The sequence below is a fragment of the Chrysochloris asiatica genome, unplaced genomic scaffold, assembly GCF_000296735.1.
Source record: "Chrysochloris asiatica unplaced genomic scaffold, ChrAsi1.0 scaffold00144, whole genome shotgun sequence".
Taxonomy (NCBI): domain Eukaryota; kingdom Metazoa; phylum Chordata; class Mammalia; order Afrosoricida; family Chrysochloridae; genus Chrysochloris; species Chrysochloris asiatica.
Window position 1 is genome coordinate 4,672,990 of NW_006408662.1, and position 25,972 is coordinate 4,698,961.

The 25,972-nt window shown below is 41.3% G+C and overlaps 1 protein-coding gene across 1 annotated transcript in view; it reads left to right on the forward strand.

Annotated features, from left to right (window-relative positions):
* Nucleotides 1-25,972, forward strand: part of GMDS (GDP-mannose 4,6-dehydratase) — an 809,379-nt gene that overhangs the window by 647,734 nt on the left and 135,673 nt on the right. Inside the window, exon 9 of the mRNA XM_006870563.1 lies at nt 20,556-20,652. Coding sequence (XP_006870625.1) covers nt 20,556-20,652 — 97 coding nt within the window. The remainder of the gene's footprint in view (nt 1-20,555; nt 20,653-25,972) is intronic.

Below are 25,972 nucleotides of genomic sequence, written 5' to 3' on the forward strand. Positions count from 1 at the left end.
TAGCAATAACTTTTTAAAAACTAGAAACTCTCAACCTTTTAACAGATTTCTATTGTATATTTGAATTCCACAGATTATAGTTAGGGAAATCTAAAGAGAAAAAGTAAACTGTGGGAAATATTCCCTAGAAGTACACATATGTACACTTTGTGTTTTCTTAGGAACAAACATGACGTTTTATTATAAGGGGTGATCTGTTAAATCACCAAACATTGTGGGTGGTAATACATATCAGTTGGTATCCTTTAAAAAAAAATGTTTTTCAATTGGTATCCTTTTAAATGTGTGAAATATCCTGGATAGTGGATGAAAGGCTCAATTTAGCACATCAAAGTATTTCTATTTGTAAGGCAGAAAGGTTACTGTGCATGTTATTAGTTCTTTTGTTTTAATGGACTCTACTGTAAGAACATTTTTTAAAGAACTAGGACACTCTAAGCATTTTAACAGATTTCTAGTGATTCCGGCTCACGGTGACTCTATAGAATGGAGTAGAACTGCCCCTCCACCATTCATCCATCACCTTATTATACTGTGGTGGCTTGTGTGTTCTGTGATGCTGGAGGCCACCAGTATTCAAACTACCTGCAGGGTCCAGCATGGTGGAGGGGTTTCAGCAGAGCTTCCATACTAAGACAGACTAGAAGAGGGAGAGGTGGACCAATTCTGAACGGTTACCACTGGAAACCTTATGAATAGCAGCGAAACATCATCTGATACGGTACCAGAAGAGGAGTCCTTCAGTTGGAAGGCACTCAAAGGATGACTGCAAAACAGCTGCCTCCTCAAAGGCAAATTGAACATATGACCTGAATGGAGCACAACTTTCAGGACCTTCATTTACCGATGTGACGCAACTCAAAATAAGAAGAAACAGCTGCAAACATCCATTAGGAAATGAATGCAGAATGTATGAATGTGGGAACATTTGAAGTAGTCACAAATGTAATGAAACACATAAAGTTTGATATCCCAGGCGTTGTTGTTGCTAGGTGTCATCCAGTCAGTTTTGACTCATGGTGATCCTGTATAGGGTTCTTGAGGTGTGGCTAGTGGGTTTGAACCACAGACCCTGCTGTTAGCAGTCCAGTGCTTATCCTACAGCACCATTCCAAGAGCTGAATGGACTGCCAATGATCATTTTGACTCAGACAATCGAATGGTTTACTATGCTGGGAAACACGTATTGAAGAAGTATAGTGTCACATTCATCATCAAAAGCAGCATTTATTTCATGATCTGTCTTGTAGTACAATGCTGTCTCTAATAGGAAAATATCCATACACCTACAAAGAAGACCTGTTAATGTCACTATTATTCAAATCTACTCACTAACCACTAAAGCTAGAGATGATGAAATTGAAGAATTCTGCCAATTTCTTCAGTCTGAAATTAACCAAACATGCAATCAAGGTGCATAGATAATTACGGGTGATTGGAATGTGAAAGTTGGAAACAAAAAAGAAGGATCAGTACTTGGAAAATATGATGATCTTGGAGACAGAAATGATGCTGGAGTTCACATGATAGAATTTTGCAAAACCAATGGCTTATTGACAGCAAGTACCTTTTTTCAACAACATAAAAGGCAACTTTACACATGGAAGTCCTGGTGTGGCACTGTAGGATAAGCACAGGATAGCAGGGTCAGTTTGAATCACAAGGTAGGAGTTCAAACTCACCAGCCACACCTCGGAAACCCTACACAAGGTTGCTATGAGCCAGCACTGATTTGATGGCACAACAACAATGTACATGGGCCTCATCAGATGGAATACAAAGGAATCAAGTTGACTGCATTTGAGGGATGAGACGAGGGGGGGCGGGGTAAAGAGCAATATCGTCGGTCAAAGCATCAGACTGACTGAACAGACTGAACTTGTATGCAAGTTCAGACTGAAGCTAAAGAAAATTAAAGCAATTCCACAAGAATGAAAATATGACCATGAATATCTCCCAGCTGCCTAGTTTGGACTAATTTAGAGACAGATTTAATGCATTAGACACCAATAACTAAAATTCAGAAGAATTGTGGGATGACATAAAGAATATCACAAATGAAGAAAGTAAAAGGTCATTAAAAAGACGAGAAAAAAGAAGAAACAAAAATGGATGTCAGAAGAGATTCTGAAACTTGCCCTTTAGCATAGAGAAGTAAAGAGAAGGGAGGAAAAGAAGTACAAAAACGGAACCGAAAACTCTAAAGGGCATCTCAAGAAGACAGAATCAAGTATTATACTGAAAGGTACAAAGACCTGGAGTTAGAAAACCAAAAGTAAAGAACATACTCAGTATTTCTCAAGATGAAAGAACTGAAGAAAAAAATCCGAACCTAGACTTGTAATATTGAAAGATTATATGGACACCATATTGAAGGATACAGGAAGCATGGAAAGAAGATGGAAGGGATACACAGAGTCCCTGTACCAAAAATAAATGGTCAATGGTCAACCAATTCAAGAGGTAGCATGTGATTAAGAACCAATGGAACTGAAGGAAGAAGTCCAGGCTACATTGCAGGCAGTGTCAGAAGACAAGGCTCCAGGAATTGAGGGACTATAAATTGAAATGCTTCAAAATACTGATGCAGCACAGGAGGCACTCACTCATCTATGCCAAGAAATTTCTAAGACAGCTACCTGGCCAACCAATTGGCAGAGATCCACATTTATGTTCAGTCCAAAGAAAGGTGATCCAAAGGAATATGGAAATCACTGAACATTAATAGCACATGAAAGTGAAATTTTGCTGATAACTCAAAAATGGGGTACACTGACAGGGAACTGTCACAAATTCAAACCTGATTCAGAAGAAGACGTGAAACAAGATCTCATTGCTGACATCAGATGGCTGTTGGCTGAAAGCAGACAATACCAGGAAGATGTTTACTTGTGTTTTATTGACAATGTATAGGCATTCAACTACGTGGATAGCAAATTATGAATAGGTATTCCAGAACACTTAATTGTGCTTATCAGGGGCCTGAACATAGGCTGTGAAAAAGACAATCATTCAAACAGAACAAGGGGACAGTGAATGATTTAAAATCAGGAAAGGTATGCACCAGGGTTATATTCATTCACCATACTTATTCAATCTGTATGCTGAACAAATAAGCCAAGAACATGGCATCAGGATTAGAAGTAAAAATTATTTAGAACCTATGATATGCAGACAATACAACCTTGCTTGCTGGAAGCCAAGAAGACTAAAAGTAGTTAACTGATGAAGATAAAAAAAAAAAAAAAAAACAGCTTTCGGTATGAATTGCCTCTCAGAGTAAAGACAACTAAAATCCTCACAACTGGACCGATAAATAATACCATGATATAGAGAAAAGATTGAAATTGTCAAAGACTTCAGTTTGTTTTGATCCACCAATTGGCATTGAAACCATAGACATACTACACAAGACCTCTTTAAAGTGCTAAAGATCCAAGATGTCAGTTTGAGGAATAAGGTGTGCCTGACCCAAGACAATTCTCTATTGTCTCATATGCATGTGGACAATGAATTATGAAGACCATTGAAGAATTGATGCATTTGAATTATGGTTTGGGGGAATGAACATTTAAAGTTCCATGGACTGCCAGAACAACAACAAAAACAAAAAAATCTGTCTTGTATAAAGTGCAGCCAAAATGCTCCATAGAAGCTAAGATAGTGAGACTTCTTGGACATATCAGTAGTAATCAATCCCTGGAGAAGGACATCATGCTTGGTAAAGTGGAGAGTCAGAGAAAACAAGGAAGAACCCCAAGGAGATGTATTGACACAGTGGCAGGAACAATGGGCTCAAGCATAACAATTGTTAGGATGGCGCAGGACCAGACAGTGTTTCATTCTGTTCCGTATAGAGTTGCTGTGAATCGGAACCGACTGGATGGCATGTAACAACAACAACAACAGAACTGCCCACAGGGTTTCCAAAGCTGTAAATCATTACAGAAGCGGCCTGCCACAGCTTTCTCATGTGGTGGGTTTGAACCGCTAACCTTTTGGTTTGCTGAACAACAATTTTATCATGGGTAAATGGCTTCCTACACCCTAATACAATCCGAGAAAAACAGAACCTTATCTGCTTACTATCCACTTAGAAAAATCCTGAGGAGAGAATACAATTGGCCCTATTTGTCCTATGACTGTCTGCAGGCCAATCCTCGAAGCCAAAGTGTGGGACTGGATATTGATAGGGGGGAAGAGCTCTGGGGCTCACAGTCCACTGGGAGTTCAGGGTTTGCAGGGAAGATAGCATGGCCCTCCCTCAGAAGAAACAGGATAAGAGAGGCCAGGAAGACAAAACCAGCATCATGGCACTTGCTCATTTTATTCCAGGCTGGGCTGATATTTCACTGGGAAGAAATTGAACTGTGCAAAATTGAGTGCTTTTCCCTGGTCACACAGCTAATTAATATTAGAAACAGTGTTCAAACTGAGTATTTTCTGACCAGTGGGCTCCCCTTTCATTGATAATGCACTTTTCCTCCTTCTTGTTAATGATCTTTCAAAGACCTTTGTGATATATGGAAGGAAAAAATCGCCATGGAATCAGTGAGGTTATATCAGAAGCAAAGCTTGCCAAAACATGCCTCCGGGGAAAGGGAACCCCTATCAGAGTGCGAAGAGAACATATGAAGCTAAATGAGATATTTGAGCTTTGAAGAACCTGAGTTCTGGTGAAAAAAGGAGACTTGAAAGAATCTTCAAGGGTAATTTTCTGGAAATGCAGTTTGTCCCTGGAAGCGAATTTCCTCTTTCACCCTGTCTCCACTTTGTACTTGGATGCCTGCTACTTTTCAGGTACCCAACGGAATGAGGAAATCATCAGACAATATCTGATATCCCATGTGAGTAAAGTGTTACTAAAGGTAATGCAGAAATGGCTACAATCATACATTGACAGAGAACTTCCAGAGGTTCAAGCTGGATTCAGAAGAGGCTGTGGAATGAGGGATATCATTGCTGATGTCTGATGGATCTTGGCTGAAAGCAGAGAATACCAGAAAGATGTTTGCCTGTGCTTTATTGACTACGCAAAGGCTTTTGATTGTGTGGATCATGACAATCTATGGACAATATTGTGAAGTATGAGTATTCCAGAACACTTAATTGTGCTCATGAGGAATCTGTACCTGGACAAAGAGGCAGTTGTTTGAATGGAACATGGGAACACTGAGTGGTTTAAAATAAAGAAAGGAGTGCAACAGGGTTGTATTCTTTCATCATGCTTATTTAACCTGTATACTGAGCAAATTATCAGAGAAGCTGGGTTATATGAAGAAAAACATGGCATCAGGATTGGAGAAAGATTCATTAACAACCTGCAATATGTAGATGATATAACCTTGCTTGCTGAAAGTGAAGAGGACATAAAATATTTACAGATGAAGATCAAAGAGCACAGCCTTTGGTATGGATTGAATCTCAATGTCAAGAAAACAAAAATCCTCACTACTGGACCAATAAAACAACATTCTTATCAACGGGGAAATGATTGAAGTTGTTAAGGACTTCATTCTTCTTGGATCAACTATCAATGCTCATGGAAGCAGCAGTCAAGAAATCAAATGACGTTGCATTAGGCAAATCTGCTGCACAAGATTTTTTTAAAGTGTTGAAGAGCAAAGATGTCAACTTGAGGACTAAGGTGCGCCTGACCCAAGCAAAAGCTGGACAGTGAATAAGGAAGACTGTAGAAAAATTGATGAATTTGAGTTATGGTGTTGAAGGACAATTTTGAAGTGCCATGGACTGCCAAAAGAACAAACAGATCTGTGTTGGAAGAAGTGCAGCCAGAGAGGCTCCTTGGAGGCCAGGATGGACACACTTCGTCTCTCATACTTAAGACATATTGTCAGGAGGGACCAGTCACTGGAGAAGGATATCATGTTTGGTAAGGTGGAGGGTCAGAGAAAAAGAGGAAGACCCCCAGCGAGAGGGATTGGCCGAGTGTCAGCAACAATAGTGAGGTTGGTCTAGGACTGAGCAGTGTTTCATTCTGTTGTGCATAGGGTTGCAACGAGTCAGCACTAACTCAATGGAACCTAACAATAACAACAATTTTTTAGGTACCTTCCTAAAAACAACCAGGACAAGAACTGCATTTGTCTTACCCGTGTTTCCTCCATTCTCACACATCTGCACATAGTTGTTGTTAGGTGCCATCAAGTCAGTTCCCACTCACAGTGACACTGTGCACAACAGAAGCAAACACTCCCTGGCCCTGCACCATCTTCACATGCACTATTGTGTTTGAGTCCAGTGTTGCAGCCACTGTGCCAATCCATCTGGTTAGGGAGTCTTCCACTCTTTCACTGACCTTCCACTTTACCAGGCATGATGTCCTTCTCCAGGGAATGGTCCCTTTTGATCACATGGCCAGAGCATGCGAGAGTCTTGCCATCTGGCTTCTAATGACCATTCCAGCCATACTTCTTTCAAGCAGATTTGTTAATTCTTCTGGCAGTACCTGGTATAGTCAGTATTCTCCATCAATACCATAACCCAAGGCATTAGTTCTTCTCTATTTGCATCTGTGGTGATGGAAACACAAGGGTGCTTTAAAAAGTTCATGGAATATGGAAGGAAAAGGGAATGGACTTTTCCCATGAACTTTTGGAGCACCCTCATACCATGACTTGCATCAGACACACCTTCCTTCTCAAAATAACATACTTTGCCCTTTAACACTTTTAGTGGCTACATATAGCAGGTACCCTATATATACTATTTCATTGTGCTCAAATAGAAATCCCAAAGGTCAGCTTGTCTAGAAAGTACTTCCAAGAATGCCCACTGCCCCCCTAGTTTCCCCATGTTTTACGGTTCATGAAGACCCTTTTAAGCACGCCCCATCCCTCCCTACACACATGGTGGTCATGGCTGCAAGGAAGCTACCTTGCTTTCTACCTCAGGGGTGTCCAACCTATGTACTGCACAGGGGATACTTAGGGTTTGAGGTTACCCAGGGCCATGGAAGTGGAGAAGGGGACAGTGAGTCAAGAAACACTAAGAATTAACATGATTTAATGACCAGTAAAGGAACCGGAGCAGCATAGTGGATTATGAGCTGGGATGCTAACTACAAGGTCAGTAGTTCCAAACTATCAGTTGTTCCACAGGAGAAAGATGAGGCTTTTTGCTCTTGTAAAGATTTACAGCCCTGGAAACCTTATACATTCTAGTAGGAGCCAACTTGGTGGCACACAGCCAACACGAGCACCACTACCAAACACCAATTGCCAATTGGATATAGATAGTGAAGGATAGCAAAGTTTCTAACTTTGTCTCGGGCTGTTGAGAAAAGAAAGATACTGTCTTCTCATGTTTTTACCTGCTGTTTTGTGAGCTTAAATAAAGGTGACTGTTCACGTCTGAACTTTCTCTACATCCGTGTATTACATGACTCTTCTGTATCAGACACCAATATCTGGAACAAGTTCACTGTGTTGTTGTTGTTGTTAATTACCATCGAGTTGCTTCCAACTCTTAAAGATCCTATATAGGATTTCTGAGAAGCAGCTGGTTGGTTTGAACTGCCGACCTTGTGGTTCGCAGTCCAGTGCCGATCCTACAGTGCCACACCAGAAGTCTAAGTTCACTTTAGCTGTTTTAATATCTGTTGTTCACTTTCTGCTCCTATTTTTGAAAAATGAAATGGTTTCTCATATTGTTTGTAGTGTTTACTGAAGACATGTCAGATGTGTTGCCATCTGTGTAAATACTTACAATCGATGCAGATCTTAGCTATTGAAGTCTCTGGCGTCAGTTGAGTTCTTTTGCTTTGAATGCTTTGGAAGATAGTGCACTAGTTTGGGTTAGTAGGAGATTTTCAGGGATTCAGGTCAGTACCACATGATGATAGAGTCACAGTTTACCTTAAACTTGTAAGTAGCAAAAAGACTACAAGGACAAGGATTGTATCCACTAGTATCAACCTCTCCATGGGTGGTACTGTGTCCCCAAAACCTGAACACAAGATGCTCCCTGGTACTTACATAAAGAAGCATCACAGGCAGCCGAGGGACAGGCTTGCAGGGTGTACCCTTTGGCTGTTTGAATACTTATATATTCCTGAGTGCTTCGGTGTACATCCAAAAAAAAAAAAAAAAACACCCAGAGGGAATGGAAGCAAATGCTGTTGGATGATGATGCATGGAGGGGATTGCAATCATTGCAATGAAATGAAATACGATAGGATGAGTGTAAAGCTGATGTTCTCCCATGTAAACTATCACTCAGTTCACAATAAAAACTTACAAAAAAAAAAAAAAAGGAGAAACAGCACATCAGAACACATGCAAATATATTTTTAAGACGTCCCCATCCCCATGACTTGCAAGGCTTCCGGGGATATGATGATGATTTTTCTATATGTACCCCACTTTGTACTATACCCATGGGACTGAAGGAGTCTTCCTTCAGCTGACCCTCCCTGCTAGGTGAGCTGTTAAGTTAACAACTCTCTATACATGCTCCCCCTCAGGACTACAGGCTAAGGTCTCCAAAGTCATGTTTATATGCCAAAGCCTACATGGCTTGCTACGCAGAGTACATTGGGCACAGGTATGTTGTGTATGTGTGTAGGGGGGTGCATCTGAAGAGCTGCTCCTTACACATGAGCAATCCTGGTAAGTTAGTGGTAGTAGTTGCTGTTATGTGCCACCGAGTCAGTCCCAACTCATAGTAACCCTGTATAGCATTTTCGAAACTGTGAATCTTTACAGGAGCAGAAAGCTTCATCTTTCTCCTTCGGAGTGACAGATAGATTTGAACTTGTTGATCTTGCTAAAATAATATCATGATCAAAATTGAAGTGATTTCCTAAAAATATATATATATATTTAAGATGGTTCTTTAGGTAAGGCAAGTGGCCATTAAGATGAAGGAAAGGATTCCAAGAGCCTGAGAAAAAGCATACAGGCAGGACTTTCTAGGTGCACATGGTGACGGTCAAGCTGAAATTCTGACTGGACCAGACTGGCTACATTGGGCACATCAAGAGAGGTTCACACATCCTCTTCTCTCTGATCCTCCCGGCCTTTTCCCACACAACCTCCCTCTGCCAGCACTCTTGTCTTCAGTCATCCTTCCTGAACAGTTGATGGGCTATTATTGTCATTGTTTTCTCCAGGGTGGTGGCGGAGATGTTAAGCTCCTTAAGGATCGAGACTGTGTCTAACTAACTCACTCATGCCTATTTCATTAGCACTTAGCCTAACCGAGTGGCTAGCATGATGGGGCTTGGTGAAGATTTGTGGGAGGGAAGGAGATGGCTAGATAAGATTGGGCAGACAGGAGGTACCGATGACAGAAGTCCCTGGACCAGGACAGAGATTCCCATATGGAGTTTGAACACTGGTCCTTTTCACTGTGGCCCTCTTCTAAGACCTCCATGTGTTGTGCTTTCTCCTGTGAAGCGAGAAAAACTCCACCTACGTTCTTTGAGGGTGGGTAGTACAGCCCAGCAGAGCTAGAATAAGTCAATAACAAGAAAACCAAGCGAATAGAGCATGCTTACTGATCCTTGTAAAGATAACCTAGAAACACCAAGAGTCACTGAAGTTCTAGCTATGCCTCTGAAAACCCTTTCACTGACATTCTCATCATTGAGCAGAGCACTCTCTGGACTGGTTTGGTTTTGTCTTGCTCTTCTCCTGAGCTACACATTAGGCACCGCTCTATGAGCCTTTCCCCTGGAGCTCATCACAGCAGTCTTGTTGCGCAGAGAGAAAAACCATGTGGAAGTTGAGTCTCTCAATTTTACAGTTTCTCAGTGATACTGAGAAAAAGACAGAAGCCAGGGGAATCCTGGCCAGGTATCAACTCTTACTGCAAGCAGTGCTTGTGAAGGCTCCCTGTAAAAATAACAGTGCCCTTCTAATAGGGCACCACACCCCTTCGATCGTTCCAACTGTGTGAAATCCAGGTGTTGACTGAGCCCGGGAGGAGGTAGCCGGAAACCCTGACTTTGCAATCTTGGCTCTGAAGTCAGTTCCCCATGTGGCCTTGTATAAATTCTTCAGGCCCTCTAACCTTCTTTCTTCCCCCTTATATAAACTGCAGGTTATATGACCTGCCTGCCTTTGGTGTCATGATTCATTCCTTCACATAGGTAAAGGGCCCATTGATTTCTGACCCACCTGAGGCCCGGCATAAATGTAGTCATTAATCTAAGAAGTACCTTTACACGAGCACTTACATAATGGGTTCAAATTTTGCCGTTTTTTGTTGTCATTGATTATTCAGTAACCAAGGTCTTTGGTTCAAGCTCACCAGCTGCTCCTTGGAAACCCTATACAGGGTCGCTATGGGCCGGAACTGTCTCGACGGCACTTAACAACAACAACAATGTAACAATTGAGCTTTTTCCTTCTGGAACTCCTTCCTTAAGGGCGATTTCATTAGTACTCATACAGGTAAAATGGAAGAATCAATTTTACTGATGTTATCTTTTAAAAATTAATCCGTCTTATGTTAAAATCAAGGTCACCTTCTTTCATCTCTCTTGTCTCCTGCTCTATTAAAAGGGGTACCTTTCACCCCTCTCTGGCCCAGCCTCTTATCCTGGAATCTGATATTCAGCCTTTGTGCCTTGGCATTGTAGGATCAGCACTGGGCTGTGAACTACAAGGTCAGCAGTTCAAACCCACCAGCTGCTCCTCTGAACCCCCTATACAGGGTTGCTGTGAGTCAGAATGGACTTGACTGCACTTAAGGACAACAACAAATAAGCCTTCTCAAGACACCCACTGTCAATGATAAGGATCTCTTCTCTCCCCTGCCTTCAGCGTTCTTCACCTCTCCTGCCATCAGCTTGGCATTCTCAAGTTTCTCGCTTTTCATAAAATGCCCTTTCCTCAAACACTCATTTTTTCCAGACATTGCCCTTTCCTTTCCAGGCTCTGTGAGAAGATCACAGAGCACCCTCTCGGCACAATATCTCCTTTCCGCAACTCTGCAGTTCCTCCTCAGCCTACAACAATTGGCCTTCCACTTGCCAGCATTGTCCCCACCCCTGGGTTGGTTTCTCTGATAGAAGCCTCTCCAAGCTTTGCTGCCTTTTCTCAGGGCCTCCTCAGTCTTCTAAGCAGACTTGACTTTCCTGCCCACGGGGAGATTTCCTTTGTGGGAGAGAAAGATTTGATCTGGAGTGCTGATGACTCGGAAAACCTCAGCAACTCCCTTTTCCAGAAGTCAGGCTGGAAGGAGACCCAGCAGTGGATGTGATGGGTTTTTAGAGGCGCAGGGTGAGCAAGAGACATCCTGCTGCTCGGATTAATTTTCTCCCCAATTTAGCAGGATTGCTAGAGACGAGGACTGTGTAGGCCTATATCTATAGCAGGTTTCTAATACGTTTTCTTTCTTTATTAGTTGTGATTTAAACTCCAGTCATTCTCTAGGAACTCTCACAGACCCCGGCAGTCTCCAGCTCTTCATTCCCTCTCTTCCCATTATCCCATTTCATCCCATCGCTTACCTTGGTCGCTCTGTGGGTCCTTTCCAGCTGAAAATGCACGCCCTTCTATTCTGATACATTTTCCTGATTTATTTCAAGACAATTGTTTGCTCTACTTAATTTTTTTTTTCTTTTCTGTTTTCCTCCTAAAATTTCTATTGTATTATTTTAGCTGATTATTTTAGTATTTATCTCTGTGTTTCTAAATGTTGTTTATGTTGTTAAGTGCCGGTGAGTCTTTTGGACTCATAGCGAGCCTGTATAGGGTTTTTGGGAATGGCTGATGAGTTTGATCCATCGCTCTTGTGTTTCAAACTAACTTTGCAGTCCAGTGCTTATCCTACAACTCTACACAAAGACCCCATGTTTCTAAATAACATGTTTATTGATGGGTCGGGATTTTTCACTCTTGGCTACTAGCTATTGGCCTCCTCTTATTCAAAATGAGAGGGTCTTTCCTTGTGCCTCCCTTAGGATCTTACTTTTCAGTTTGGGTTTTCTCAATAGTCACTGTTACATTATATTACATGACTATGCATACTCTAACAAAACATTACTTTTGTTTACCCTTCTATATAATTGCCATCTGCTGATTGTAGAGCTCATGACTTTCTGCTTCCCGCATTTGCTTCATTATGTAGGTAGTTTTCACTTACATTATCCCAGACTCTTCTCCCATTGTCTGGATCTTAGCCCAGGGCCCTTAGGTCCCTGGTTCATCTCTGAATCCCATGATCTTGAATTGACCACTCCAGAACCATCCAGTTCATGTTCATCTAGGCTGTTCTCATACCCACTCTTCTAAGCTGGATCCTTGTTGTTGTTGTTGTTAGGCGCCATCGAGTCAGTACCAACTCATAGCAACCCTATGCACAACAGAATGAAACACTGTCCAGTACTGGGCCAACCTCTCTGGTGTTGCCATTGATGCTGCCATTTTGCCAGTCCATCTCACTGGGGACCTTCCTCTTTTTCTCTGACCCTCCACTTTACCAAACATGATATCCCTCTCCAGTGTCTGGTCCCTCCTGACAATATGTCCGAAGTATCAGAGACGACGTTTGGCCAGCCTGGCCTCCAAGGAGCACTCTGGCTGCACTTCTTCCAACCCAGATTTGTTTGTTCTTTTGTCAGCCCATGGCATTTTCAATAGTCTCCTCCCACACCATTACTCAAAAGCATCAATTCTTCTACTTATTCCTTATTCACTGTCCAGCTCTCACATGCATATGAGATTATTGAAAATACCATGGCTTGGGTCAGGCACACCTTAGTCCTCAAGTTGACATCTTTGCTCTTCATCACTTTCAAAATGTCTTATGCAGCAGATTTGCCTAATGCAATACATCATTTGATTTCTTGACTGCTGCTGCCATGAGTGTTAGTTGATCCAAGAAAAATCAAGTCCTTGACAACTTTAATCTTTTTTCGGTTGATAAGAATGTTGTTTACTGGTCCAGTGATGAGGATTTTTGTTTTCTTGACATTGAGATGCAATCCATACCGAAGGCTGTGCTCTTTGATCTTCATCTGTAAATATTTTAAATCTGCTTCACTTTCAGCAAGCAAGTGAAGATCTAAGTTGGATCCTTAGACATACTTTTAAAAACCACTTGGTTTTGTGGAACAAGATCTTAGTTTCCTGAGTGCATGCGAAGTAAATATTTGGTTAACAAGTATATCTGAAAGTAGCTTTATTCTGTCCTCAAAACTAATGGTTGTTGTTGTTAGGTGCTGTCGAGTCAGTTCCAATCATAGCGGTCTTATGCACAACAGAACAGGACTTCCTGGTCCTACACCCTCCTCACAATTGTTAAGCTTGAGCCCATTGCTGATGCCACTGTGTCAGTCCATCTTGTTGGGGGTGTTCCTCTTTTTCGTTGACCCTCCACTTTACCTAGCATGATGTCCTTCTCCAGGGACTGGTCCCTCCTCATATGTCTGAAGTATGGGAGATGGAGTCTCACCATCCTGGCCTCCCAGGAACATTCTGTCTGTACTTCCTCCAACCCAGATGTGTTTGTTCGTCTGGTAGTCAGTGGTACTTTCAATATTCTTCTCCAACACCATAACTCAAATGCACCAATTCTTCTATGGTCTTTCAACTTGTACCCAATGCCATGGCTTGGGTCAGGCACACCTTAGTCCTCAAACTGACATCTTTGCAGCAGATCAGCCTAATGCAATACATTGTTTGATTTCTTGACTGCTGTTTCCATAGTGTTGATAGCGTATCCAAGTAAAAGGAAGTCTTGGATTACTTCAATCTTTTCTTCTCCATTTATCTGGCTGATATATTTTTCAAAATTGAAAATAATTTTCCTTCAGAATCTTGATTCTAGCTTGTAGTGTTACTGTGAGAAACCAAAAGCTGTTCTGACTCTTAATCCCCCATCTGTTATCTTTGAACGTCATCAGGTTTTCTCTTTGTGTTAGTAAGCTGAAGCTTCATGTGAAGTGGATCTAGAACCATCCATTATTTGGGGCACTCTGAGTGCTCTTGGGTCTGGAGGTGTATGTTCTTATGTGCTGATCAATTTCTCTGGCTTATTGCAAGATAAGTATTTGCTTTAAGGAACTCTGGTAGCATAGTGGTTACGAATGGGGTTGGTAACCTCAAGGTTAGCAGTTCGAAACTACCAGCTGTGCCACAGGAGAAAGTTGAGGCTTTCTGCTCCTGTAAAGATTTTTAGCCTCAGGAACCCTATGCAAGGTCACTATGAGTTGGAACCGACTCTACGGCACTAACAACAACAACATTTGCTTAGCTCCATTATTCTCTGCTGTCCTTCTGGAAATCCCATCATACTGACCTTCTGTGCAGTCTTCTAATTTTCATATCTTTCTTATTTTGCTTTTTCATATCTTCATCTTTCTGCTCTACTTACTAGTAGATTTCCTCAGCGTTATCTTGAAAATCTGCTCTTTCATATTTCATTTCTGATTTCTAAATTAAACTTACGAAGTTCCACATTTTCCAATTTGTCATTTTTCATGTTGTATCCTGTTCTTGTTTCTACTGATATCTTTCCTTCTCTCTCTCTGAAGATACAAATGATGGTTTATGTGGGTTTTTAGATTTGTTTTTCTGTTTTGTTTTGTTCTTAAATTCTCTTCCCTCTGCTTATTCTGTTTCTTCCAAGTTGCTTTTTAAAAATTTGTTTATTTTCATTTCTGTCTTTTCATGTATGAGGTTTTTCTTATGTGTCTGATATCCCTAAGATCTTTTGTTCATTTTTAACAGTGGGGGCTGAAAATCTTCTTGCAAGTTTTCAGAACATAGTCAAAGCTTGTTGCATTTGTCACTCTAAGGTGATCTGGCTGGTGAACATGCTTCTCATCTCTCCCTGGAAAAAGGCAAGCCAGCTTCTCCCTGGGAGTGGGTTAGGGGTAAGACTGGAGGGTCTCAGTATTCATTCACTGCTTTATAGTTAACTGCTGTTGAGTTGGTTCTGACTCAAAGTGACCTTATATAGGATTTCCAAGGAGCAGCTGGTGTGTTTGAACAGCCAACCTTGTTGTTAGCAGTCCAGAGCTTATTCTATAGCGTCACTTTCTTTTTTATCATGGTCATCTTTCACAGGCTCTGCAATCTTCGATCTGTTCTAACTTCTCCAGAAAACAAGCCCTTCTTCTTTTACCCAGTAAGGGTGAGACAGTTGTCAATTTCTGTGGAATCAAGGAAGGAATTGGGCTACCTGAGGCTTCTGAATCAGTCTTGCCACCAGCGCGTCTCTTCAGTCAGTTTCGAAGAGCTTGTGTCTCACTGTGTCTTGAGCTCAGGGTGCTTCTGCAAGTGCAGATTAGGGTCCTGTCCAGCGATCTTTACTTCTGCCTCATTGTTGTTATGTGCCATGGAGTTGGTTCCGACTCATGGCGACCCTGTACTGGATTTCCAAGGCTGTACATCTTTATGGGAACAGAAAGCCTCATCTTTCTCCCATGGAACCGCTGGTTGTTTCAAACTGCTGACCTTGTGGTTCGCAGCCCGATTCGTAACCACTACGCTACCAGTCTCGCTGCCTTAGGCATCTGTTTTCTTCAGCTTCTGCTAAGCCCTCTTGTACGCATCCAACTCATTTCCAGCTTCCAGATTTGGTTTCTCTTTCCTCTTAGCCCTTATTCCATTTTTTTAAAAATTCATCTACTGTCAGAGAAGTCTAGGGAAGGAGCAAAAGTGATGTGTGTGTATGAAAATCCTTTAATTCTCCAGGAACTAGAATTCCTCTAGGACATCATCATGTCATCTCTACATGGTAGCCCCTTGGCAGCCTCTTCCAGCCATACTCATGTCCCCCACAATAGCCTTTCTTAAAATAATTTCCAAAGAGCTTTTGTGATAATTCAAGTTGTAGATCTCCCTTTAGCTCTGATAGTCCTTTGGATTTGACTGATACTTACCTTTGGTTTCAGTGCTCCTTAAAGGGATTTAATAGCATAGCATTTCACCTTACTGTTCCTAATTCTGTTGCCCTTTAGTGATCTCCATTCTTATTTAATGTTTATTGTTGTTGTTGTTACATGCCATGAAGTCGGTTCCGACTCATAGCGAGCTTGTATAGGGTTTCCCAGGAATGGCTGGTGAGCTTGAACTGCCAGCCTTGCAGTTCAAATCGACTTTGCAGTCCAGTGCATTAACCTGCAGGGACACACCAGGACTTCTAAATTAGTGAGTAGTAATTTCTGTTAATTACTGAATTGTCTACTCCCTGTCAAGCCACCTTCATCCCATTTAACCTTGTAGCTCTCCTTAGAGTCATATCACTTGTTGGACAAATGAGCTGTTACATTTTACACATTCGTACAAATGTTTCATGTATTTCTATTAATCCGTAAAGAGAATGTTTTTTGGCCCTTGGCCAAAACTTTTCCAAACTCCTTCACACAGACCTTAACTTCATAAAGTACAACTTTTGCCAGTTAAATTCTGTCTCTTGATTACAGTTAATTTTTCAGAGTAGTTGCTGTTTGGTACAATTGAGTCACTTCCTACTCATTGCAACATTGTGTAGGGCTTCAGAGGAGTGGTTTGTGGGTTTGAACACCCAACTTCGTGGGTAGCAGTTCAGTGCTGATCCTACAGCATCACATCAGTGTAGCTGTATTAACAGTGTCCACCAGACACTGTTTTGAGTGTAGGTAGCATTTGTAAGATGGAAACCCAGAACAGTGTCAAGAGGAAGCAGAAGGGGCCTGTATGCTAGGGATTACTACCTCTAGGGACAGTAGTGCCTTAGGATAAGCACTAGACCACAAGGTCGGTTTGAACTCCAAGGTTGTTGGTTCAAACAAAACAGTCGCTCCTCGGGAACGCGATACAGGGTCGATATGAGTTGGAACCAACTCAACAGCACGTAACAACAACTAACCCTAGGGGGAAGTGTGGTGGCTCCATAGAATAAGCACTGGACTTCGAACCACAAAATCAGTGGTTCAAGCCCACCAGCTATTCTGAGGAAGACAGATGAGGCTTTCTGCTCACACAAAAGATTTAAAGCCTTGGAAACACTACACAGGTTTCTGAGTCAAAACCACTCCAGAGCATTGAACAGCAATAACAACACGATTCCTAGGTGCCAAAGTGGCATTAAGCCCAGGTCTGACTTTCAGATTGTGCTTAATAAACCCATCTAAGTGAGAATGTCCTTCCTTCGACCTTAACCGGTTTCAATTAGTATTACAAAGTTAGCTTTTGACTAGCGTAATAATCAAAGTGAACTAGCAGTAGACATTCACATTCAAGCATAAGAATCCAGCTATACAACCTGCTACCATAAACAGGAATCAAATCCTCCCCTGTAGTTGAGGTAGGGATAAGTCAACAACCTTATCAGCTAAAACCAGAGTGGGCAACCTCTGGCTGGTGGGCCAAATTCTACCTAGAGTCTGTTTTTCTACTGTCCTGGAGGGCAAGATGAATTATATGGTTTTAAAGAGTTATAATAAAGAAGAGGAAGAATACACAATAAGGACAGTATGTGGTCTGTAAAAAAAATATTTACTACTTTGCTCTTTATAGGAAAATTTTTGCTGACCTCTTGTGTAAGACCCAAATATCTCTGCCCTGTTCCTTTCCTGTCTCACATACTACCCACCCCAATCTGGAAAGACTTTCCAAGTCTGTATCATGACCTTCTCAATCAAATACGTAACTTCCAAAAATAATTATTATACATCGATTCAAATCACCAGTTCTCAAGTTTGACGTCTGAGGAGATTTACCAACATGAAGGCAGTGCTACTAATGTATGTGTGCATAAGCCGACATGCACCATCCTAGATATAAATAAAAAAGAACAATGAGCTAAATGGTCTTAGTTGGAGATGCTGTCATCAGTGTATCTGCTGAACTTGTTTGTCTTTGTGAAGGACAAAATATGAACAACAACACAAATTTTTAAACATGCATATAAGATTCAGCTATCCTTTCACTTACTTAAAACCTAACCAAAGAAAATGTTCCACCTTAAAAAATTAACTTTAGAATTAAATAGGTAATTGGTTTATTGTGATAAATATATAAGTAACAAAACACTTGTCAGTTCAACATTTTTTACGTATATAGTTCTAGATGGTTAATTTAAAAAAATAAATCATTCCTCAGCCAATTCGTCTCCCTTAGTGTGGATATTAGCTGTATCTTTGTTCATAAGAGATGTATTGGAGGTGTTGCCACTTGGGGCTAGCTCATTATACAACATTTTTTATCTCCATATCCCAAAATGCCCATATAACCACTTTCAAGTGAATTTTCCTAAAAATGTTCCCCAGCTTCCACTCAGATCTAGCTATTCCTTTGCTTTAAAATTCTCAGTGTTTCCTCATTACCTGTCAAAGTGGTCCAAATACAGTAAGAAATTAAACCAAGTAAGTTAAATTATACCCCTCTTTGAGTTTGTTCATTAAGTGGGGATGATGACCAGTTTGCCAGTTTTCTGCTGTGAACATATGATGCTATAGTTTTCTCTGTGTGGGGAGGTTTTCACATTTGCCTGGAGCCTACTGGCAAATCCACATGATGTTGAAGAGTCCTTTAGTGATAACATACTGGCATAAAACTGCCCAAACAGGAACCCAGGACAAATGTTTCATCGATGACTGAGCAGAAATGAGACTGTAAGACCAGTTCAGAACCCTAACGTCCAACCTACATTAAAAATATTAGTTAATGCTATAGGGACAGGCAACTTAGACACTCGCTACCTAAAATAGGGGGCTATAAAGGCACAAAGTGACTGACTTACAAGTTTTCAAGAGGGAGCTTAGTTTTAGAGGGTGTATGTGGAGGAAGGTAGAATCTCCACTGAGTGGTTTTCAACCTGTTAGATAGGACTGGTGAAAGGAGATAGGGTAAGAAGACTCTTGTGGTTCAACAGTGAGTAATTGTTATTGGGACTGATTGCGATTGGATTGTTGCAAATGTAAAGGTAGATGTTTTGTAACAAAAGGAGGGGAGTGGTTGATCTTGCAGTCCAGTAGCAAAGGACTCTGGGACCATCAAGGGAGAGGAGCAGAGTGCTGGACCCTATCCAGAGAAGCAGTGATGCCAGAGTTGGAGGCAGAGATGAGGATATGGAGAGAGGGAGCAGCTGAGGACTCTAGACTTAAGGAGGGAGAGGGGCTGTGTGCTGGGAGGATGGGGGCTGGCTTGCATGTCCTTTGGTTGTTTGAATGATTATATACTCCTGAGTGCTTCAGTGAACATCCAAAAAAAAAAACAGAGGGAAAAGAAGCAAATACTTTTGAATGATGAAGCATGCAGGGGATTGTAATCATTGCAATAAAATGAATAGGATAGGATGAATGTAAAGCTGATGTTCTCCCATGTAAACTAAAAGCTTAAAATATATATATACTAGTTATGCTTCCTTCTAATGCACCTGTGAATCACATTGTCCATAACTGATACAATGTTGTTTTCTTTCATTTGTACCCACTGTGTCCCTGAGCCACGGGACACACAGAATTTTCACGTAGGATTTGTTCTGAGGATAAACATTAAAGTGAGACATAAGTCATACTATATTCCTTTGTTTACAGAAAACTTTTCATTTGTATCAATAACTTACTACAGTTGTCTCAGTTTTTATCATTTGGATACTAGATTGTAGAAATCCAGAGGTTAGCAGTCAGCCAGTGATTCCCTTGGTACCAGACAAGAACCTGGGCTGGATGAAATGCAGCCTCCTCATGGATCTGCTCTGGAAGCTCATGAACTTTCTGTACACGGAGCTCAATGTGGACTGAGGAGACCACAGGGTGGCGGGGTGGGGGACTCACTGTTGTAGAAGGTGCCTGTTTAGAGGAGGGGGATTCAAGTCCAAATAACACTGAGGCTAACGCAGAGGAGGTGATGGTATTGTGTGCTTATGGGCTCTCTCTTAGAAGAAAAGAACTATATTGTTTTTGCAACTTTTGGAGGTTTAATCATCTGAGATTTATTCATGGAGTCCACAGCTGACTAGGGTAAGATAAGGTAACTTAAATACAGGGACAAATTGAGTGGATACTGAGAGTGTAAAACTTACTTTAAAATGGGATGAATTAAATTGTCACTGTTATTGTCAAGTTCTGTCGAGTTAATTCCAACTCAAACCGACACTATACAGGGTTTCCAAGGAGCAGCTGGTGGGTTTGAGCTGCCGACCTTGTGGTTTTAGTCCAGGGCTTATCCTAGAGTGACATACCAAATTGTCACTAAACATCCCTAAAACTACAAAAGGAAGAGAAAAAAATTAAAACGGAGGCAACAAAAGACATTCAGTAAGTCATCAAAACTGACCTTTTCAACATTGTTAGAAAGAGACTCAAGGTCCCTGAAAGATGTACAACCGTTTTTCTGGCAAACCTAATCTCTTCATTTCTAAAGTCTCACTTCTGAACCCATCACAATTTTCTTCAAAAGAAAAAGAAAAAATCTTACCCCCTTAAACTAGATCTAGAGACTTTGGATGTTACTACTGCTCTCAGCTGGCTTAGGACAGCTCGTGTTCCTGGTCAGGAGGTCTTACTTCTTCACTCCGGAGCTTTTGTCAGGGATGGAAACAAGCCAAATGTGCCCAGGCAATTGGGAGCTGATTGTTTATCTTCTTTACAGGTGGGAAGGAGCGAATGAACATGAAGTGGGCAGATGTAAAGAGACCGGCAAGATTCATGTGACTGTGGATCTTAAATACTACAGACCCACCGAAGTGGTAAGCAGTCCCACCCACCACTTCCCCCACCAGCCAATGGCCAGAGCTGCTGCTGATTCAGTTGGCCCGTGGTGAAATGGGTGTCGAATGCCAGCTGCCAGGCTTCTGAGCTCCTCATTCAGCTCACTGGCACTCTTGAGCAGGCATTGAACTGTGGGTGTCATTATGCTATAAAGTAAAACACGCCCAAGGGAACAGTTGGTTCAGAACTGGACACTCATGTCAAAGGCAGGTGGCAGCATATCGGTCTCTTGTTTTGATGTGTGGCTTGCAGGGTCTCTGCGAGCCAGAGGTCCTGTCTACCTTTCCAGCTCGTACATGTTTATACACATTTACACCTAAGCCTCAGCCGTCTCCCAGCTACGTCAGAGTGTGTCATGCTTGTACTGTCGCCTCTGCGTTGCCAGGCGTTTTTTACTCCGCACCTCTCCTGCTCTGTACCCATGTGCCGGGCACCACCTAGTCAATTTTTTTTTAAGATTCACCTGAGGTTCCACCCTGGCTCTGAAGCCTTGCCTGAGCAATAGACCACCAACACTGAATGTTCTACTCCTTCCTTGATATTTGCATTGCTTCTATTCTAATGCCTATTATAATTTACATTATTAGGTAATTCCATTTATATTATTGGACTATACTACTTTTACCAACTGTGAACTATTTGAGGATGTTGTGTTGTTGTTAAGTGTCATTGAGTCAGTTCCGACCCATAGTGACACTGTACATAGTTTCCAAGGAGCAGCTGGTGAGCTTGAACCTCCAGCCTTGCAGTTCATTAACCCACACCACCACACTAGGATATTTGAAGATAGGGGCTTTACTTTTAATATTGTAGATTATAATAAAGTAAGTGCTTAATACATACTGGCTGGGTTGATGCGTAGATGAGTGGATGAATACATTTCTAAATACAGAAACTGAGGAAATGACCGACAGATGGTCTGAAAAAAACGTTCTAAGAAATTCTAACTAGTGCTACAACTTTAATGGGGTCTGCCTTCACTAAGGTGATAGAATCCAACCTAAGTATCATCTGAGGTCAGAACCAAGTCGAGGGCACTTAACAACAACAATTATCTGAGGATATCAGAGTATCATTTCCAGACACCAAGGCTGAGACATGATGGTTATCGAATAGAATGCCTATTAGCTATGAAAGTAGCATCTATCTGAAACAGTTGGACCTGTGGTTTTGAACCAGTTTGTATCTGTAGTATAGCAGCTGTTCAGTCATTGGGAAAATGCAGATGAAGATAGACCAAAGGTTCATATAGGTCATGCTGTAAAAAAAAGTCCTGTTTCAAACAAGTAACAATCAACATTTTATTGACTACACATAGAGGAAATGAAGAGGACAGGAACCAAGCCGTGCTTGAGAGCTGGGACAAGTATTCAGTGCGCTGTCCAGCCCAGGGAGTGGTCCAGGTCTCTGACCACAGCACACGATTGTTCCCTGTGCTCTTGGGGAGTGAGTGTGCTGGAAGGTGGTCCTCTGCCTGTCAGGAGGGTGACACCAGGCCTCTTCCTGTGGTTGAACTCCTCCTTAGCTGACTGTAATCACTTAGACCATTCTGCCTGCTGTAATGTCAGGAGGTGTTGCTTTTCTGGAATATTGCAGAGATCACTAGGCATGCATGCCACACCTGATGTGCAAACATGTTTGCTTGCTCACAAATGTGAACAGTTATCTCACAATGGAAAATGTAGTCAGCCAACAGAAACCCCAGTATCTGCAACAATCGAAACGTGGCTCTCTCTCCCTCTAACAGTTTAAAAAGCTAGAAAGTCCTTACAAATGGCTTGTCTGCCATTCTTACGTAGGCAATATATAGGATTGGTGAGGACACAGAACAAAAGGATGTGAGTGACTGAAAAAACTGCTCTTTAAATCCATGCTGACCCTCTTTCTTGCCATGGCATTACCTTCTCAATTTTGTTATTCATTCACACGTCTTTTGTACCTGTGTGTCTATATCCACAAATGTTGTTTGGACCCAAACAATGGCATCACTAGGGGGCTAGGGGTGGAGACCACATGGGGAGACACTGTTAGAAGGGGAAACACCAAAATGACCATCTACAAAATGTTAGTGCAATGTTTCAGCAGAGATGTATAATTTTTAAATTAGATTAGTTATAGCAATAAGAGCATTTTCCATAAGCCCAGCTCACACGTATCTGCAAAGCTAAAATTCTCTGCTAATTTACTTCTGGAATTTTCGAATGTGCCTTTGTCAGAGCTGTCATTACTACCCAATTACAGTGATACTCCAAAAACTTGCTGTTTTGCACACATTGGTGGAGTCGGTTCTGATTCAATGGTGACCCTGCATAGAGTTTCCGAGGCTGTAAATCTTTACGGGAACAGATAGCCTCATCTTTCTCCTACAGAACGGCAGGTAATACCGTTTCTTTTATTGTATTATTTTATTACTGTAATACCATTTATTTTATTGTACTATTGAGGTTCGCAGCCCGACTTGTAACCAATACACCACCAATGCTACTTACAAGCACATGATTGTCTCTCTTGCTCTTTTTAAAGGCACTGGTTTTGTCAGTATCTCTGGTGTTTTATCCACAAAATTGTGGTAGTCAGTATATGTGACCTTACATCAATTGCATTTTTGAGAATGATGTATTAATTAAAGGAAAAAGTAGAAGAAAACTCAAAAAAGTCTTTCCCTTCAGTGACTAAAATGTTTTAACAAATAATGTAACTCAATGTCGAAAGATTTTACACAACAGTTTGTTGTTAGTATTCATATAAATGAAGTAATATTGGTGGTGGTGGTGGTAAATGTCGTTGACTCAGCTCCTACATATCGTGACCCTGTATAGGGTTTCTGAGGAGCGGCTGGTGGGTTTGAACCGCTGACCTTATGGTTCAAACCAACCTTGTAGTACAATGCTTATCCTATGGTGCCACACCAGCAGTTTACAATGGTAGTGTCACCTAGAACTCTGTGATTAACATTGATAATAAACATGACTGAGGACTCTGTGAGATGTGGGGCATGGAGAAGCCCATGGGAGCCACACTGTGAGTTACCCCCCTGGGTGACACCCACCCAAGAAATGCCACCGAACTCCAGAGTTGTGCCCAGCTGTATTTCCTATGCCTTCTGTATTCTCCACTGACCTGACTCACCCCTGGGGTCCAGGTTTTCACTGCTTGGCTTTCAAATTTGACCTGCATTTCATCTTCCTGTGCCTTGAGGCCACATTAACTTTCTTCACTGCGCTCCAGTTTGCTGTTCCACCTGGTGTGCTTTCCTTGTATACTGAGCATAAACTTTTAACCTCATCCCTTAGAACAACAAGTTTCCTAAAACGTGGATCAACTTGACAGTCTTACGTTGAATTGCCTCTGGGGTGATAACATTCTTCTAGTAAAAAGGTGGTCAGGGCTGAAGCCTGATTTGAAAGGAGCTTACACCTAGGTGTGGGGCAGCCACAACCAACTGCACCTGGAGACTCTTTCTGCAGGAGTTCTGGAAATCACTGCTTCTCTGAGGTTTATCAGCACTCAAGTGGGTAGGAACAGACTTCTTCTATATGTAAATCTTCCGCTGTAAATCTATTGTCTAAATCCATCTTGGATTTGCAGTTGCTTTAAAAAATTCTTCCTAAGAGCTTCCTAAGAGTAAAAGCTGCCCAGCTCAATTATATGCCTCCCAAGGCCTCCAGCTCATAAGAATAGTCCTGATCCCAAACCATGAACTAGTCCTTCTTAGAGTCAGATGGTTCGAGAATGACTGATAGATTACTAGCTGTGATAGTCACAACTGTAAAGGTAGATGTGTAACAAAAAGAGGGAGTAGTTAATCCTACAGTGCAAGAACAGAAGACGCTAGGACCCTCAAGGGAGAAGAGTATGACCCTATCCAGAGAAACAGTGGCACCAGTGATGGAGGCAGAGATGAGGGCATGGAGAGATAGAGCAACTGAGGACTCTAGACTCATGGAAAGAGAGGGACTGGGTGCTGACAGCCAGGAGGCAGACTTGCTGAATGTGCCCTTGGGTTGTTTAAATAATTAAATATTCCTGAGTGTGTTTGTGTACATCAATTTAAAAACCAAAACAAAACAGAGGGAATAGAAGCAAATCCTGTTGAACAATGATGCAAGGAGGAGACTGTCATCACTGCAATGAAATGACGAGTGTAAAACCAATGTTCTCCCAAGTAAACTCAATCAATGCACAATTAAAAACTTTAAAAATAATTAAATAAAATTTAAAAAATAATGAAGCCTCCTCATATCATGATGAACAAGACAGACGTAGCCACCACCTCAGACAGAGAGTATCTAACTGCTACTTGAATCCAGTATCTTTTAGAAAGTGAAATGACATCATTAGTAATTCACACAGATTAACATGTAAAAAGCAGATGACACTGTATCATTGTCAAGGCTTCTAAGAGATATGAATGTATATTTTGATTTTTTTTATGTTTGTTTTATCTTGATATTCATTATTTCTGATCTTTCTGAAGGTTGTAATAATAAAGCTAGCTATTTAGTGGTAAGGAAATAGAAAATTCAAAATTTTTAATATTGATCTCTTACTTAATTACAAATACGCACAAAATACAGTAAAAGCACTGCTTGTTGTTGTTAAGTTCTATCAAGTCAGTTCTGACTTATAGTAACCCTGTATACAGTTTTCAAGACTTTTAAAAATATTTGCGTATGCAGAAAATCTCATCTTTTTCCCAAAAAGCAGTGCTTTGTGGTTGTTGTGAAGTGCCGTTGAATTGGTTCCGACCCATAGCAACCCTGTATAGGATTTCTGAGGAGCAGCTGGTGAGCTTAAACCGCTGACCTTGCAGTTCAAATGACTTTGTAGTCTGGTGCATTTACCCACAGTGCCACACCAGGACTCCTTAGAGGGCAATTTATAGCAATAAATGCACACATCCAAAAAGAAGAAAGAACCAAATTCAACACATTGATGCAACATCTCCAACAATTAGAAGAGGAGCAGCAAAGTAGGCCTACAGCCACCAAAAGAAAAGAAATAATAAAGATTAGAACAGAAATGACTGAAGACAGAAAAACAATGGAAAGAATCAGTAAGACAAGAAGTTGTTTCTTTGAAAGGCCTAATAAAATTGACAAGCCTGTCAAATCTAACAAAAGAAAAGAAGATGCAAATAGCATGCATAAGAAACTATACATGTGACATCACAACAGAACCAACAGAAATAAACAGAATACTATGTGGAATTGTACTTCAACAAATTTGAAGATCTACATGAAATGGACAGATTTTTAGAAAAACACAACCTACTTAGAATAACACAAAATGAAGTAG